This window comes from Melitaea cinxia, chromosome 5, assembly GCF_905220565.1.
Source record: "Melitaea cinxia chromosome 5, ilMelCinx1.1, whole genome shotgun sequence".
In the NCBI taxonomy this organism is placed as follows: Eukaryota; Metazoa; Arthropoda; class Insecta; order Lepidoptera; family Nymphalidae; genus Melitaea; species Melitaea cinxia.
In genome coordinates this window covers 9,630,360-9,649,266 of record NC_059398.1, presented here as the reverse complement: position 1 = coordinate 9,649,266, position 18,907 = coordinate 9,630,360, and the positions used below count along the sequence as shown (strand labels likewise).

The 18,907-nt window shown below is 31.7% G+C and overlaps 1 protein-coding gene across 1 annotated transcript; it reads right to left on the bottom strand.

Annotated features, from left to right (window-relative positions):
* Positions 1 to 1,465: 1,465 nt before the first annotated feature.
* LOC123653817 (sodium-coupled monocarboxylate transporter 1) lies at positions 1,466 to 17,921 on the bottom strand. Its single transcript, XM_045589797.1, has 13 exons — positions 17,898 to 17,921; positions 17,094 to 17,383; positions 16,359 to 16,524; positions 16,113 to 16,224; positions 10,379 to 10,446; positions 10,152 to 10,306; positions 4,893 to 5,136; positions 4,518 to 4,633; positions 4,005 to 4,104; positions 3,240 to 3,410; positions 2,835 to 2,989; positions 2,546 to 2,744; positions 1,466 to 2,252 (listed from the first exon to the last, which is right to left on the bottom strand). Exons 1-13 carry the CDS (start codon positions 17,919 to 17,921, stop codon positions 1,971 to 1,973), a joined length of 2,082 nt encoding a protein of 693 aa, XP_045445753.1. The 3' UTR covers positions 1,466 to 1,970.
* Positions 17,922 to 18,907: the final 986 nt, after the last annotated feature.

Sequence of the window (18,907 nt, the reverse complement as noted above, 5' to 3'; positions counted from 1 at the left end):
GTTGTGCCGACCCTACATAAGTGGGATAAGGGCAGGAAGATGATGATGAATAAATGCTTGTAAAATTTAATTAAATGTGATACTATAAATAAACTTAAGAATTTATATTTTAGTTAAAAAAAAGCTCTAAAAATTTAATTAGATATAGTAATCTGTGTGATATAAAAATTATATTATTATTATTATATTATAACAATTAAAAGATATAAAAAAACACAAAACTTTTTCATTGCTATGGCCCATGTTTCTTGGAGACAATCGATGTTTTAGGAGTAGAACTAACCTAACATTTGGTTTGGGTTTTTCGTTTACACGGTTTAAAGGGCATCTATCCTACTCACTATTTTCATGGCGGGGCAACTATCCATATAGGTAGGCGTCTATCCTCAAAAGAAAGGGTTCACGAAAAGCTAATTTCTGCTTAATCTGCATTGGCTAGGTTGAAAAAAAATAGTCATAATTCAACATAAAGGATTGAGCTAGCTACATTAATAAAAATTATTCGTATAAAAATCATATTTTTTTAATTAGGTGGCTATTTCAAAAAGTGAGGCATCTATCCCGGTTTTACCCTATTTAGTATCAGCATTTCACCCGTGCGAAGCCGGGGAGGGTCGCTAGTAATGGATAAATTTAGTTAGAGCTTGAAATTATAGAACATCTCTCCTAATCTGCACTTTAATAAAGAACGAATCAATTCGTGCCGCCGATAAAAAAACTCAAGGAAAGTTACGTTGATATCACGATTCGTGACCTCTACTTTAAATTGCCGTTGCAAAAAAGTGATGCGAAAGGCCACATTTTAAAGCGTAGTTATATGATAAATGTATGTTTATATTAGATATAAATATAAATTCTGGTTTCAGTCAGTGTTACTAAATACGATTAAAATTCGCTCTTTTTTAATTTTTGAAGACATTATCACAATTTTCCAAAAAGCAAAATAAACCAAAAAGACAACTCAGTGGTTACTCGTGTTTTATACTCTACATTACATTAGTTCATAATAGTTTTAAATGCAAAAAAAAATCTCAAAATCACCTTCGTTTTCTGTTGATTAAAAAACTTAATTGAAAAGGTGTTTTAAAATGTAAAATGTTTATTTATAATTGTGTCTTGGCTAAAACGAAATCATTATCATTATAAATTTAAGCAAAACTGACTGTAACTCCTATTTATGTGTTGGATACATGTTGGATAGCGAAAATAAGTAGGTACATGACGTAATTTTACTATCTGCGTGACCGAAATGGATTGATGTAGGTAAATCAGTAAGTGAATTAACATTGATTTATAAATAATTAATTAATAAAACAGTTAGTTTATTATTTAGTAAATAACACAAAACTACTTAAGTAGGTGTTATATCAGTTATATTTAAATAAGTACGTTCTATAAGTAATAATATAAAAGGAGATTATGATTTTAAAAACGTACAGACTGTACAAATATTAATAAATAAAACTAGTGGTTACATAAAATTTATTTTGACTTTCAAGACTTAGTAGTATGAATTTGTATACCTAGTATGTAAGTTAATAATATATTAGGTAAAAAAGTAAATCACTTACTAAAAATACTGTTCATATCTTAAGTTCTTATAATTGTCTTAAAATATTTCCTAAGACAATTAAAAAATACACTCACTCTAATGCGTTGGTTCAACAGCGTATGTTAGTACTTACGACCATAACTTACGGAGGTATGTTTGCTGCGAACAAAATCGCACTATAGCTACTGTAATAGAAAAAAATCGACTGTACGCCAGAAATTACAAAGAATTTTTTTTCGAAACATGTAGTCGGTTCACGAATTTTATCCATAATCTGTCCACTTGGGTTTCCTACTAACAAAAAGCAATATCGCCTCAGTACCAAATAGTAAATGATGTTACATAAAGTTATAAATTTCTATCATAAAGCTACATTGGGCGTGTACTTCTAATTAAGTCAAGGTACAATAAATAAACTTTAACATGTCGATGTTTGCGGGGTGTTCGGGTTCAATGGAGGATCGAGTTTAAAGCTTGTTCGTTTGTGCTCGTGTGGTGTCGGTTTCTCGGAGTCCAGTCCCATCGCCAGGTTGTCGTGTCCTCGAGTGAGCGTGGGCGCGTCGCTGTAGAACACACCGCCCGCGAGTTCTGAAAGCCGACGCCGTCGCCTCGTGTCCTTATCGTCGGCTAAACTCGGCGGTCTCACGCTGGAGCTTCTGCGTCGTTCTGAGCCCAAACGGGTCGGGATGCGTAACGCTTTCTAGATAATAATAAAAAAAAAAAACATCAATATTGTAAGCTGAGGAGTAGAATACTATGAACGCGTCTATCAACAGTAGAGTGACTGAAACCAGTCTCATTTGAAAACTTTTATTGCGTTACTTTTGAACATTTTAATCTATCTGCTTTAAAAAGCCTATTTCTCCATAACATCACAAGTATGTGAAAAGTAATTATTATCTTATACATATATATTCATATTTTCGTTTAATGTACGGAATATGTGTTGTATAAGTACATAGAAATCTCTACATGTAATTGAAAATATTATACCTTTATTTTGATAGGCAATGAGTTAAGAAAGTTGACCACCGGTGGGGATATCAAGTCTATGGGGACATCAGCAGGGTCAGTTACCCCAGTGATGACGGAGACCACCAGACCAATGAGCAATGTACCCACACATCCCAAGCTCGTGTACCATAAATACGATACTCTGAATAACCAGAAGACAGCGTCATCGTGGTTTTCTCTGTATACGAAAAGAATATACTTATTAAATATCTTTTAGATTATTTAGAAAATCTTTTTGAAATTTCATAAAGTGGTAATTATATCTTACGTAGGATTAAGGTCAATATGAGATGTAAGATTAAGAGTTGCAGGGCATGATTCAATTGATGTAGGAAGTCTTGGCAACGACACTTGCGCTAGCTGTGCTCCGCCACCTGCAGCCAACACTAGGACCAAACCGCATACACCTCCCGCTATGGCACCCTGCGAAAAAACAGATAAAAATTGAATAAGATGTTCATATGTCTTCGTAGGTAAGAAATGGGTAGTTGTAAAAATCGTTAATCAATCAAAACTTTAAGCCTTTACTGTTACATAATATATATTTTTTGCGAAGGTACGAACTACAGAAAGTTGTATACAAATAAAATTCAAGCCATTTGCCCAGGATAAAAACTTAGCTAAAAATTGCGTACAACTCTAACTAACATTGATGCTATGTAGTTATTCTTACCTTTGCATTAGCCCAAGGAAATAACATTCCCAGACTAAACAGTCCCAATGAGACACCTCCAATCATACCATTAAATGAGAGTGCAAGCTGGAGAACCGGCCCTAACCGCTCGACTGCAAATACTAACGCAAATGAAAGCGCTCCACATCCTAGGCATACCCATCTTGCAATCTGTCAAAAATGTACAAAAAGTTTTAAATTCAGAAAATTCTGAAATACTATACAGGTAACTCTATACCTGTTGGTATTTACCACAATATCGAAATAATAATACTCAAATATTTAGATATGATACACATTCTTTGGTATTTATTTTAGACTATTACGGCGACTTCGTCCACGTGAAATTAATTAAAAATATTGTTTAGTTCGCAGTCATAAAATAAATACATTTCTAAAGTGAAAGTAGCCAAATTTACTCCTTATTACATCAGTTATCTGCCAGTGAAAGTCCTGTCAAAATCGGTCCAGCTGTTTCAGAGATTAGCCGGAACAAACAGACAGACAGACTGACAGACAGACAAAATTTTTAACAAATGTTATTTTGGTATATTTACCGTGTATACACATCCATGTGCATTTAGTTAAAAGCAATTATTTTAATATTACAAACAGACACTCCAATTTTATTTATTTTAATAGATGAAGAGACATGTGATATATAATAGGTATTTATCTTAATAAATGGTTTTAATTAAGTTATTGCAGGTTTATAAAATGTATTTGAGCTTTATGTTAAGTTATAATTGTACAATTTCAACTTACTGCTGCTCCTTTATTTTCGGGTAAAGTTATGCCAAGAAGTCCAGTAGCCAAATCTTGACAGGCAATAGCTGATAAGGAGTTTAGTGCTGACGCTACAGTCCTAAAAATGACCCAAAGTATTCAAATTGTGTTAAATAGTTATAGTAAATTCAGAAAAAATTTGTTTTATTATACATATAATTATTTACGATACAACTTAAAAATAACTCATTTGATTAGACATGATTGTCAGTATGAAGAAGTGAGTATAAATTATGATCCTAATTCTCAGACTTCAATTCTCAAATTGAAACCGGTATGTTGGCTGGCCAATTCTAGTTATGTCCCAATTGTGGAGTCCAGTAAGTTACATAATTAGTTTCTGTTCTGACTTCATGTCTTTCGGTACCTACATCTCGTTCTTGTGAAAAAGTGATTTGCAATATATTATATTAGAAATATAAAAGTTCGTTATCGAAATATACTTTTAGAAATTATATATAGAAAATTTGTGTGTAGTGAATTGAATCTCACCCAAGGCTAGCTGCAAATATGCCCGCTACAAAAAATCCGGGAACACCGCGATGTTCTCCTAGCTGCCGAACTACGTACAACGGAAGGAGACGATCAGAAGCATTGATCACGCCAGCCTGTGGTAATATAATATGCATATTATTATTTAAAAGTACGAAAATAATTATAGTTATCAATTTAATATATCGGGTATATTATTTAGCTGAAGTATCATAGAGAACATTTGATCAGATAAAATTAAAGAGATATTACAAAAGGTTCAAAAGGTATTTCTTTAATAAATGAAACTACATGAATCGTAACTTTTTTTTTAAATCAGTTGATATTAAATGTTTAAATTAAATTTTAATTAAAGATTTTATTTTGTAATAATACCTGAATCGGGTCACATCCTTCATAATGAGCAGCTAGGAGTGCTCCAGTAGCAAAATTTACAGAATAGACTGATACTAGACCAATAGCAGACACCCAAAGGGCGATGCGGGCCTGTGATAAGCGTTCAACGGACAAATATTTTTGTATGGATGCTTGATTTGCGCAAAACATGCTTATCCAATATATCGTGCCGCCGACAACCACTGACCAAAATGAATGCCTAACAGTAGGATCAGGATTCATGCTAAAAAAAAAACACTTTTTAAAAAATATTCTAAGTCTAGTATTTAAAAGTAGAAGTTTAGTCTACTGAACTTTTAAAACTCTGTAATCGTGGCGCATAATTATATTTCCAGGCCATTTATATCGCCAAATAACATAGGGGTAAATACTACAAGAGTGTCTCCATATAAATAACGTATGATTTTACATATTTGTGTGTAACAAATAATATAATAAATATAGATAACCCGATATATTTATAGAGAACGAAGTTTGTTAGTTGGGTTTGTAAATAGAGGTATTTACAAGCCAAACATACAAACATATTATACTTAACTATTTTTATAACTAACATATTAAGTAGATACAGAGCAACACGTTTTAAAGATATCTACTTAACATTGTTTTTATGATTATAAAGTCTGCTGTTTTGTTTAAGAATAATAAAATAATCATTGATTCTGTTTAAATCATAGTAATAAACTGTTTTATGGTGTAATCTTTTCAATTCATGTTTTTCTTCACGGGTATTGTTACTGTAATTATACTATACTATACTATAATGCATGAACAAAATGCGTTAACTTTATTTTTCGTCAGTTTTTATATGATTACTAGCGACCCGCCCCGGCTTCGCACGGGTGCAATGCTGATACTAAATATACTACAGAATGTCTTTATTTATAGTGAGAAGCTAGCTTATAGCATGGTTATTAACATAATAACAACAACATTCAAATATGCGTCGTTAGATTACACGTTGTTACAGAATGCGTTGAAGAAATAAAGGTTCACTGCTCATTCCCCGTAGGTGATAGCGTGATAATATGTAACCTATATGTTGACCCGACTTCTTAATAATATTAGTGTCAAATTTGAAGTAAATCCATGCAGTACTTTTTGAGCTTATCCCGGACATACATACAGACAAACAGACGAACAGAGAAAAATTCTAAAAACTATATTTTGGCTTCGGTATCAATTGTAGATCACACCCCAAGTATTCTTTTAAAATAATATTCAATGTACAGTTTTGACTTTCCTACCATTTTATTATATGTATTATTTACAATTGGTCTCATGGATATATAGTCCGGTCAAATTAGAGCAAAAAATAAGACTAAAGTTACCTAAATTCCCACCTGCTAATATCCATTATTTTTCAATAGTTTCAAATTAAACAGGATCAAAACTGACCCGTGGAATAGGTCTACTGGGGAAACCACAAAAAAAAAACGCGCTAAGTACACTACCTCATAGGTGGCGTGGAAACGTGTGCATATTATAACGATTACAACTTTTACAACTTTTTGAATCGTTATATCTCAAAAACGGTGGCTCGTAGAAAAAAAGTATTAATTAATTTTTTGTAGATAATTTTATGATCTACAATTTTTGTTTAAAATATTTTTATGATAAAACTTACCGTTTTGCTGAAAATCGCGAAAAACTCATTTTTTTTACCTTTGACCTTGAATAAAAAATTTTCCTTACAGGGGAAAGATAGCGAACTTTCAAATTTTGTTTTTAATGATATTTCAAACAATCTTACCGATTTTCAGCTTGGTGAGAATTTAGGTAACTTCGAATGTCTAAATTGACCGGACTAATATTAAATGATGCAACAAAAGTTAACGAATAGAAACATAGTGCTTAGGTAGATGCATGCCGAGGTGATAGAGCATAGGTACAGTCATGACAAAATTTTAGCACACTACACATTATTTATTACGTACTCTCAATAAGAATATTCTTTTAGCTTTTTGACTTACCATTAAAGATTAGAAACAGATCACTGTTATATACCTATTATAGGTTCCGAGTTCTATCGTGCCGCCTGAACTGCGCGACAAAACTATAGAACACTTAGATTTAAATAAATAAATAAAATCTGACAAATATTATTAATTTTTGAAGTGAAAACTTGTTTTTGCACACCGCACACACATTTTTTCGTAGGTAGTAAGTCAGGCTGATCCGTCACGCTCTGAGGTAAAAGACTCGATCAGGTGAACTTAGGACGGCTGAGTGTACCCGTGTCGCGGTGTTTAGTATATTCACAATGAAGTTTTCGCTTCTACCGTGTGGTCTTAAGCACACACTCAAATTTTTGAAGTTATACTTCTTTGTCGCTTTAGGGAAAAATGACGAGAGTGAATTTTTACGATGCGCGCGCACACCGCCACGAAGAAAACTGACATCCTGAAGAATGAATGCACGCGCACGCCGTCACCTGCAGTTAGGTAGCCAACAAAGAAGTAATTGTCAACGTGAAGTTAGCTAGCCAATGAAGTATAACTTCTTACGTGCGTACATAAATATACAGACACTTTTTTTATTCAATGAGTACGTCCTCTTCTATTTTTTACAACTTCAATCGGCATCTTCGGCAGGATTTCATGTAGGTTTCAAACATTAGAGGAGGACGTACTCATTAGGACTCGTCGTCCGTCGCTGATAGGCCTCGAGGAGGAAGGCTCGCTTAGTGTTCGAGTACGTTTTTCGGAGTACTGTCACCACGACGTCCCCGTAAAGGCAAACGCTGATGGGATTGCGGAAGTAGGTGTTGGTCGTGATGTACCCATAAGGGATTTGCTCTAGATCAGTAAAAAAAATTGGCCAAGTGTGAGTCGTACTCGCGCGCCGAGGGTTCCATACAAACAAAATTATTGAAAATATTTGTATCATATGATGCAACTAAAAATGTATGCTTTTCGCAATTTTTCCTTTATCTGTGCTATAAGACGTTGCTCCGCACCAAATTTCGAGATTTTGAGTTCACAGAAAGTACCCTGTAGGTATTGATTGATGACCCTGTAGGTCGAAAATTTGCAGCATACATGGCTGTATCTTTGGTTTGCGTTGGCTTAGAGGTTTGATTTTTTCTTAGCTTCAAGGTAAAGTAGTAAGTAGACCTGAATATTTGGTATGAATTTTAGTTTGACACCTCCACGCGTCAAACTAAAATGACAGACAGATGGACAACAAAGTGATTCTATAAGGGTTCTGTTTTTTCCGTACCTACTCTTTACTGAAACAAAAAATTTATAACATCCGTCGTAATTAAGAATATCCGTCAGATTTTTTGTAGATACCTAAGTATTCCATAGTTTTGTCGCACCGTTCCAGCGGCACGTTAAAACTCGGAACCTATAGGATTATTGGTAAAAAATAGCTGTCCCTTTTTAATCTTTACATGAATGTCTTGACAAACAGTCTCTAATGTTTAGAGTTGTAATGAAAAATGCATAGTGTGCTAAAGTTTTGTCGCGAACTGTAATTATCGTATATCAAGAAAGACGTTTTTTACTCGTATTGCTTCATAATAAAATAACTACACCTATTGCAATAAGTACTATCTTCATATTTAATTTTCTTAATTCCTTCGAAATTCACGAATGAAACAAAAATTCTTATTTTAAATATTAAAAACTATCTTTACATTTTAGGCAACAGCTGAAAAGAATGTTTGGGAAAAGATTTAGCAATACGATTTTTGGTGTTCGAATAACAACACCGTTGTGCAATAGGTGATATATAATTATAACCTACGAGTTACCATGTATTTTCCGTCGTACATAGAAATGTAAATTATATAGATAAGGAATAATCTCACTAGAATACACAATACCGTTTAGAAAATATGTAGAATGTTAAAAGTTGAACTCGATTTATTTATTATTTTTGAGCAACTTTTTTTTACCGAGTTTAAAAAAGGGGAAGATTCCATTGGGTTTTTTATGTGTGTTAGTGTATCTTTTTCTGGGTAGACCGAAAGGTGGTGTTTGTCATGCAGTCCTATTTAAATTTAATTGAGATCGCACAAGTAATTTTTGTTTTACATCTCATGTTGGATATTTATTTGATTACGTCTACCGTACGTATTGTCGATGTAATCGAAGTTGATTTTTTTGTTTTGTGAGCATGGCAAATTTTATTTTAATTGCCTTGGCAGTTTTTATTAGTTTACTCAAAAATGTAGAATTCCGACTTCTAAAACAACGACTTATATACGATTTTTCACGAAATTAAAATTATTAGAAAATAAAGTTGGGTAGAGGAGAAGTCATTTGAAAAGGACATGTATTGAAAGGTACAATTTGAATTACCCGCAAAATAAAGACATTTTCGAATCAACGCCATATTTGTTATATAACTAAACCGATGCACCGATGTCCATCCACTCCTAACTTCAAGCATTTATCAATTTAAAAATAGGTGTGCTGAGCTCACGCTATTACCACTCGCGCAATTACCTTCGGATTGTACTGTGTTCTTTCAAATGTTGTAAGTTGCTGTCATTTTGATTAGCATTTATTGTGATCGACTACACACATACATATTATATTGGAACAATTGTTTAGCAAAATTTCGATCAAGCATTTAGACTTTATAGCCGGGTTTTGAATTTAGGTAGGTACAATATTTATGAATGGCACATAAGCAATGGTTATGAATGGGACATACTAAATAACCGATACCTTAAAAACTTATTGTAGAAACCGATTTTTACCTTTTAATTAGATATATCTAATATAATTACACTAGAAAAATTACCAAAAAAGTTCTTGTCGATGTAACAAAAATAAGAAGGCGTAAAACTTGATAAAAAATAAACAATAGCAAGACCAAAAATAACAATCTAAAGTCCCTTTCACATATGATTTTAAAACATAAACTTACTAATACACTAATTATTATGCACTAAACATTAAGATGTAGTTTTGTTTATATAAAGTGTAATTTTGTATGATATTACACGTTGTCCCTTTCAAAAATGGATGCGGCTTTTTACAGCAAATTTATAAAAGGAACATCGTTAAATTTTTGAATGCTTTAAATAAATATGAAAAAAATTATATCTAACGATAAATGACAATTTTGTTTTTTGTTAGCCATAGACGAAGATTTTATTATAAATTCCTACCAATTTTAAAACATTTCGTATAATTATTCTATGGCATGTAGAACAAAAATGTCCCTTTCATATGACCTCTCCCATATCTAATGTTAAATTATTTATAAAAAAAAGGTTACTCAAAAAAGTGTAGTCGTTCAGTGCGACGTGCGTAATCCCAAATGGAATCTGAGCCGCCTTCTTGTTCTATTCCCAGTGCAAGCACTACAGCTAGGGATCCAAGGAGAACAGCTGATTGAAACGTATCCGTCATTATAACAGCTTTCATGCCACCCTAAAGCAAATACTTTGGAAGTAGATAAAAAACAAATTATTAAGTTATTGTTTATAGGGTTACAAATCTTACCTGAGACGCATAAAATATACAGACTATATAAACGACTGAAACTGCTAAGTACGTGTTCAATCCCGTCACTGTAAATTGTAAATTTATTATTATATTTTTCAAGCAGCAATCGACTTAAATAAAAATAAAAATAAGTATTATATAACAAAATATCTTTTAACTATAACTGAATGCATGTGTTATAGGTAACAGTCGACTGTTATAATTTTTTTATAAATACATAGGAATAATACATATATAAATACAAAATAATACACCCAGAGTTAGGCGGGAACGAATCGAACTCGCAACCCGCGGAGCAGTAAGCACTACAAACTGCGCCAACGGGCTAGTCAAAATTAGTAGATGTACCTTACACAATGTAAATAAAATATAAACCTATACTATAATAACAATATGAGTAGTTAGACGTAAAATATATCTAGTTAATATTACATACTAATTTTTTTTAAAACTAAAGTAACAAACAAAATAAATAAACAGCTTCTTAAATTAAATAAATGGTATATTTTAAGCAAGTATAACAAAGTATAATTTATTTGAAAATAGGACCACAACGTTACCAATACGAAAATATAGAAGATCTTAAGTTACTTATTAAAAACATCAAATTAATAATAACAAAAAAAAAATCGTAGTATTGGATACCTACAATAATATGATTTCATAGCCTGCAATCACTATCCAATTTTGGAAACAATAGGGTCTTTAGAATACATAACTTGATTATGCAATATCTATTAAATTCGTATGCTCCTGGTATATCAAATATCGTTTCGAAAAAATTGGCTTTGGTCTTGCATAAATAATCATGTGACATCGATTCTTAGTAGGGTACGACGGTGGTTTAGGATTCTCTGACAAAGTAATATTTTTAATTTTTTGTTGATATTTAAGTATATTCAATGCTGAAAATGTTGAATTGTCTAGAAAGCTACGTTTACTGAATATGTAGTAATGTATAATGAAACTCTTATTTTTATATATGCAATAATCGAAAATTATATTATTGCAATTTGTTTTTGGAATTTCGACATGTCTATACTTTTCTATATCAGATGAATAATTATATGTTTTATTAAAAATAATTTGCACGTAATTTTCTAATTTGTAATCAAATAAAGACGCGTTTATTCTTCATATTTAATGACTTCGTCATTTTTTTTTCTTTTAAAATAGATTCACACACCATAAGAATTTAAACGAATGTAGGTGAAAATATGTAAGTATGTTACAATTTAATAATGACCTAACTAACGAAAACATATCGTGTGCAGCTACAATTACACTAAATTTGCTCAAGTAGATTATGTGAAATTAATAATTCTACCTACAATATTATAATAAAGTCACTTAAATTCCCTTTAGATGAAGAAAGAGGAGTTTGTCAAGCAATTTGACATAGGTATACTTATTACAGGCTGAATCAATCAATCATTAATCAATCAAAAAGGTTATGAACCACTGGTCCGCAGACTACAGGTGGTCTGAGGAAGTACCCGAAGAGGTCTACGAAAGCGAGGTGCAGAGTGAGTCTCGGTAGACTATAATATATATACTAATTAGGTACTCAAGATATTACCCCAAAAACAGTTGGTGGTCCGTGGCAAAAAAAAAAAAAACGCGTAGGTATTATACTTGACTATTTCTTTCGTCTATTTGAGTTGTATTACTTGTCGATGTAGCTGAAGTTGTTTTTTTTTTGTTTGCAAACAAATTTCAACCCATTTAGTTTAGTAATTTTTCCGTGAATTTAACCTTTATTCTTCTTTTTAGACCAATACCGAAAATCCAAATACACATAGCCTACCTTATTCAAACTATGGTACATCTGTGCGTTTATACTAAGATCATAGGTAAATCCATACAGTAGTTTAGGTAGTTATATGTAATTTTGAAAGCTGTATTGACATAATTGCAATATATTGACATATTTGCACCCGTAATCCGATTGTTTATGAACAAATTACAGATGCTTACAAAATTTGATAAAAATTGGTTCAGTATCAGTAGTTTCGGAGTATATCGCTAACATATTTATTTATTTTATTTATTTATTTTATACTTTATAGTACACCACAAATATATTACAAACAAAGCATAAAGATAGTTACAGACAGTGAAGTACAATGGGCGGACTTATGGCTAATTAGCCATTTCTTCCAGACAACCCATACATAGAAAGGAAACTTATTATCTAAATTGGGTAGGTGGTGTAGATGTATAATAAACTTACATACAAATGTCTACATTCAAATACTAATTAGTTACATCGTGACACGAATTTTTATATGTATAGATATGTTTTTTTAAAACTAAATAAACAAATGCCAGTAATAATATTTTAATCGTTTCTAATAAAATATATTATTGTTATTACTTCAGCCTATCGCAGTCTACTGCTGGACATAGGCCTCCACTAGGCCAAAAATGGCGTGAACTCATGTGCGTTGCTTATAGTCACCACGCTGGGCAGGCGGGCTTGTGACCGCAGGGCTGGCTTCGCACCGAAGACGCTGCTGCCCGTCTTCGGCCTGTGTATTTCAAAGCCAGCAGTTGGATGGTTATCCCGCCAACGGTCGGCCTTTTAAGTTCCAAAGTGGTAGTGGAACTGTGTTATCCCATAGTCGCCTCTTACGACACCCACGGGAAGAAAAGGGGTGGCTATATTCTTAACTGCCGTAACCACACAGCATTATTCTTAGCAGATTAGTTTTAATATGTGTATAAAATTATATGTAAATTATTAAAAATTTCATATCATTTCAAAGAAACTTTTACCAACAATTATTTATGTCAAATGTGTATGTAAATTATTACGAAACTTTAAAGAATTACACTTTACGAATACAACATAATATGAATTAATTTTACGACGCTATTGTCATCCATTGTGTAACATTTGTTGCCGTTCATTTAATGGCACAGACTCTATAACGTCTTAATGTGTTATGAATATCTTTCTAGATGTCGTCATATAATGTGTTTCACTTTTTCTGATGATCTTTTGTTAGTACATTATATCGTAACTAATGTTGTTTAAAATTGCATTACCATTTTATCATAAACACGATAATACGTTTGTAAAAACACGTTTCTAACATTGAATAATTTTCATTTATCATCGCCAAACCAAAATTATTGAATTTAGCTAAGAAGTTTCCTATAATATGTGTGCACAATACAATTGTAAGAGTATTTAATAAACTTCTAGGTTTTAAAATTTTATATCTAAAGAATTAAATAGAGTTTGTATGAGAATCAATTTTTAGTTTCGAACTAGAAATGTAAAAAATAAAAACTACCGCTATATATTTCCATTTGATTACAAATAAATAAACATATAATGTATTTAGATTTTGAAAGATAGAATTGCATTACAATATGACCGTGAATCTTCGAAGGTATTATTAGGTAACAAACTCGTTATAGGGACATTATAAAACTGTGACTTGAATGTTTGGTACCGTTAAAAACAAAATAGGTACAAATGTAGTAGTGGAAATATTGGAACGAAGTTCCTTACGGCAGGCTTGACATTTGGCTGGGCGACTGAACTGAAAAAAATGTGATACTGAAACCGTAAGAAAAATATATAACATCAGTCACACGACTGTATAATATGACGTTTGTAAAACTAGGTACAATAACACTAGTAAACTTTTTTTTAAAATTATTTATGTAAATTTATACTGTCGACAAAAATAAATATAGACATGTTTTTTATTTCACTTAATAGTTTTAATTATCATTATTATTATTATTTTGTTTGATTTATTTTATTTTACTATATTTGATATTTTTTAAAATACTAAATTTCCTAAATACTTTTATGTTTTTAATTAAGAACCAATCAACAAAAAAAAAAAAAAAAAATTGTGTTTGCTCGCAAACGAAAAAAAAACCGACTTCAATTACATCGACAAGTAATACAACGCAGATCGACGAAAAAATAGTCAAGCAACTACGCGTTATCAAAGATTACTCAAAAAGTAGTAATCAGATCTCGATAAAATTTATATGTGACCACATTATAAATATCAGCTTTCGATTAAATTAAAAATTATCAAAATCGGTACACCCAGTAAAAAGTTATTGCGGATTTTCGAGAGTTTCCCTCGATTTCTCTGGGATCCCATCATCAGATTTTGGTTTCCTTATCACGGTACTAAACTAGGGATATCCTCTTTCTAACAAAAAAAGAATTATCCAAATCGGTACATCCAGTACAAAGTTATGCGGTATAATACAACGTAGGTCGACGAAAAAAGCGTCAAGTAAAAACGCATTATTGGATATAACTCGAAAAGTAGTTGTTAGATCTCAAATAAATTTAAATGGGACCAATTGGCACACACCACCTTTCGATTAAAACAAAATTTGTCGAAATCGGTCTACCCGGTCAAAAGTTCTGATGTAACATACATAAAAAAAAAAAAAAAAAAAAAAAAAAATACAGTTGAATTGAGAACCTCCTCCTTTTTTGGAAGTCGGTTAAAAAAAAATCAAGAACTAGAAAATATATTTTATAATTCAACATTTTTTTTCAAATTTTGTTGCTTCTATACTATCCGAAGGAACTTCGTTCCGACCTTGTGTCCTATGACACCACATAATTATTTATTTACCGTCTATATACAAATTTGTACTTCTACTATTTATAAAGTGTTATATACCTAGTTTTTAAGACAACCACTCATACTCACTTCAGCCTATCGCAGTCCACTGCTGGACATAGGCCTCCACAAGTTCGCGTCAAAAATGGCGTGAACTCATGTGTGTTGTAGTCACCACGCTGGGCAGGTGGGTTGGTGGCCGCAGAGCTGGCTTTGTCGCACCGATGACGCTGCTGCCCGTCTTCGGCCTGTGTATTTCAAAACCAGCAGCCTTTCATAACTATCCAATTATCCCGCCATCGGTCGGATTTTTAAGTTCCAAGGTGGTAGTGGAACTATGTTATCCCTTAGTCGCCTCTTACGACACCCACTGGAAGATACTATAGAGTACTGACACAATTAATATTGTAGAAAACTTACATAATCCTTTTTTTAAACTACATGGCTATTCCAAAATAATTGCTGAGCTTATTCGCTAATTACGTGATATGCTATTATATGGTTACATCATATACCAATTTTTACATGTTACTCCATAAATAATCTTAGAAGTGTTTTATCATACAAATATACAACGTTGAATACTAATAGAGTAGGTATATTATCTAAGGAGATTATAGCGTTACCTACTTTTACGAAAATAATAGTGTTGTTGCAATTTTGGTGGAATCGTATTTATAAAATTATTTATTCAAATGTGTATGGCAATTATTTTTACTTTTTTTGAGTATTTTCTAAGTAGTTAGTATTTCTATAACTTAGTGTACTGTACCTCTTTATTCGTATTCTCATAATTATATTGCGAAAAAAAATGTGTAGTGACAGAAAATAATAAATCTTAACGAATCAACACGTGATATTAACATACAGCTGGGCTATATTCCAGTATCAATTCAAATTATACGTGAAATAACTTTAAATATGATAACATGAAATGGAATAATACTTGTGGCCACCAAATAACATTAGGTTAGCAAATGTAATTACTATGCACGTAAAAGACGGAATAACGAAATATCTTCAACATTCATTCTCCCTGAGAAAATTATACATATCATACCTCGTAAGTATAAAAATAAGAACAAACCATGATAATATGAAATGATTATTTCTTTTACCATCAGATAGAGCGAGCGCCGGTGCGTACACTGCCACTGCCGTATACAATATCATTTGCATCATATAAAGTGCGCTGGCGTAAACACGCATTGATTTGCAAAAGCGAACTTCCTGAAAAATATTGTATATTTTTACGTTTATTTCTATATTAATTTACAAGTACATTAATAAACCAATTTCAATTATAAAAAAAAATCTCCACTATGTAATTTTTTCTTTTTTCTTTTTTTAATATTATGCCTTACCAAGTACTCGTAACATGATGTTAATCTAAGCCTCATAAAAACTGGAAGGTATAATTGGCTCGTCACAGGAATCACAAGTATAAAGGCTAAACATATCATCCAAAACTGACCCCCAGCGACGTACATTTCTGCTGGATTTCCTAATAACTCGATAGCTGTTATAAAGCTGAAAAATAATGACACATTATTTAATGCTTATTTAGAAATACATTAAGGTAGTTTTTAAGTAAGGTTTTTATATTTGAGAACTTTAGCAAGAAAAAAGAGATACAATTAGATCAGATAGAAGACGGCGCCTTATCTTCCAGGCAACCTTTAATAAAGTGGTTTACAACAATGCTATAATGCAAGTTTATTATACACAGTAAAATCAACTTAAAATACTAAACATATTAATATAAATAAAATGCTGGTGTCGCAATGATAGTTACCATACTCCTCCGAAATGGCTGGACCGATTTTTATGAAATTTTGTGTTCATATCGGGTAGGTCTGAGAATCGGCTAACATCTATTTTTCATACCCCTGAGTTATAAGGGGGGGGATTAAGGGGTTTAATAACATATATGGCAAAACAAAATTTGTGGAGTCAGCTAGTATAATATAATATTCATACATCAAACGATACGTACACATAGAAACAATATATCAATAGATCACAAATTTAATTGTACAAGTAGGTAGCTGATTTATTTAAACATAATACTTATTTAAAAATTATCTTCGAATACAAACCTTGCAGCTAAACTTAAAGCCATCGGAAATGTTCCCATTGAAGATCCTCCAAGTAAGAAATCATCACCGGTCATTTGTTTTTCTCCAAAATATCCATAAAAAACACCGATAGCACAAGAGATAAAAAGCATCGCTGCAAGAACACTATAATCTTGCCATTGAAATAGCTCAACTTCGGTTTCATTTTGTTGGTAAAATTCGTTAGAATTGTTGACAATTATTTCACTTGGACTAAGAGTTGCATGTGTTAAGGATATGAAATTAAAATTCCAGAACAGTGTAATGATTGCCTGAAAAGAGAATCTTTTAAACTGTTACTGTACTAGCTAGGTATTACATTTATCTATGTTTTACCGTAAGTAAAATAAATTTGTTTTAACTGGTTCGTAAATTGTATTTGATATCGATTAATTGTATAATTACTAAGCAGTGGGTGTTACTCATTGATCTCTGTGAAATAATTAACTCTGACCCCGTATTGTCTCTTCAATTGCTACGGATAAATGAAAAGCGACGATAAAATTGGTAGGAATACCTACATGCAATCTAATTTTACTTACAAAACTAAATGTACAGTTGCAACTTTGTAAACTGCGTTTATGGAATAATTAAGTACATCGAAGTTTTTGTATTTGCAATTAGATGTATTTTACAAAAAAAAAAAACATTAAAGTATTTATATAAGGCTAAACAGAAACATTTTAAATATTTTAATACTTCAATAATTCTTCATTAGATTTTAAAATGTTATTTATGTAGATTAATCTTCGATCTTAAAAATCGTCGAGAGACACAAAAACAAACAGATGAAACAATAAAGCTCTCCATTTCTGAGTCTTTTCACTAACGTTACTATCGCTTGTCAATGCAAAAAAAAAAAGATTTGTACAATACAAAATAATATTGACTTGCATATCGTTTGATATACTTAATGTGCATAGAGTTTAAACTATTGAGTCACGGAATTAGTTTGTTTCAGAAGCGCTGGTAGTAAAACTAGTCACAGTGCGGAAAAAACCGGTTTCATTCTCTCTAGTACTCCCTTTGAGTAGTAGATTCCAGTATTAACTGCTTCATAAAATTCTGTTATAGCCGACTCATGGGAGACGGGATAGAAGTTACATATTTAACTCAACGGCATTCCTTAACCAATTAATGCCCTTATAACCCATTCGTCGAAGACTTATAGCGTGACTTAAGTTTTATTTAAGGGCCAATAATATTTACCAGCAATTTACTGTTAGTTATAGAACGAACATGTTACATATATAATGTACTTACATGTTAATTTTTACAGTACAATGAAAGTAAATTATCACTTTTCATATGCTTTTCGATCAATATGTTTAAGTATAAGTTTTTTGTTTCTGTTTGTTCTTGTTGCAAAATAGTTTAAACAATGTGTTTTTATTATCTATATAAATAAATAAAATTGGAGTGTCTGTTTGTAATATTAAAATAACCGTTTTTTTTTACTGTTTTTGTTGGATGTATAACCAAATACACACGGGACATATAACCAAATAACATTTTTTACAATTTTTGTCTGTCTGTCTGTCTGTTTGTTCCGGCTAATCTCTAAAGCGGCTGAACTGATTTTGACGGGACTTTAAGTGTCAGATAGTTGATTTAATAAGGAGTAACTTAGGTAACTTTTGTTTTAGAAATTTATTTTATAACTCTGCGAACTGAACAATAACTTTTCGGACGAAGTCGCGGGCGCAGCTAGTTCAAATATATTATATAATTTGGGATTTGTAAAGTAAAACAATGTTAATGGTCGTACAAATAACGTTAATTTCAGATAATACTAA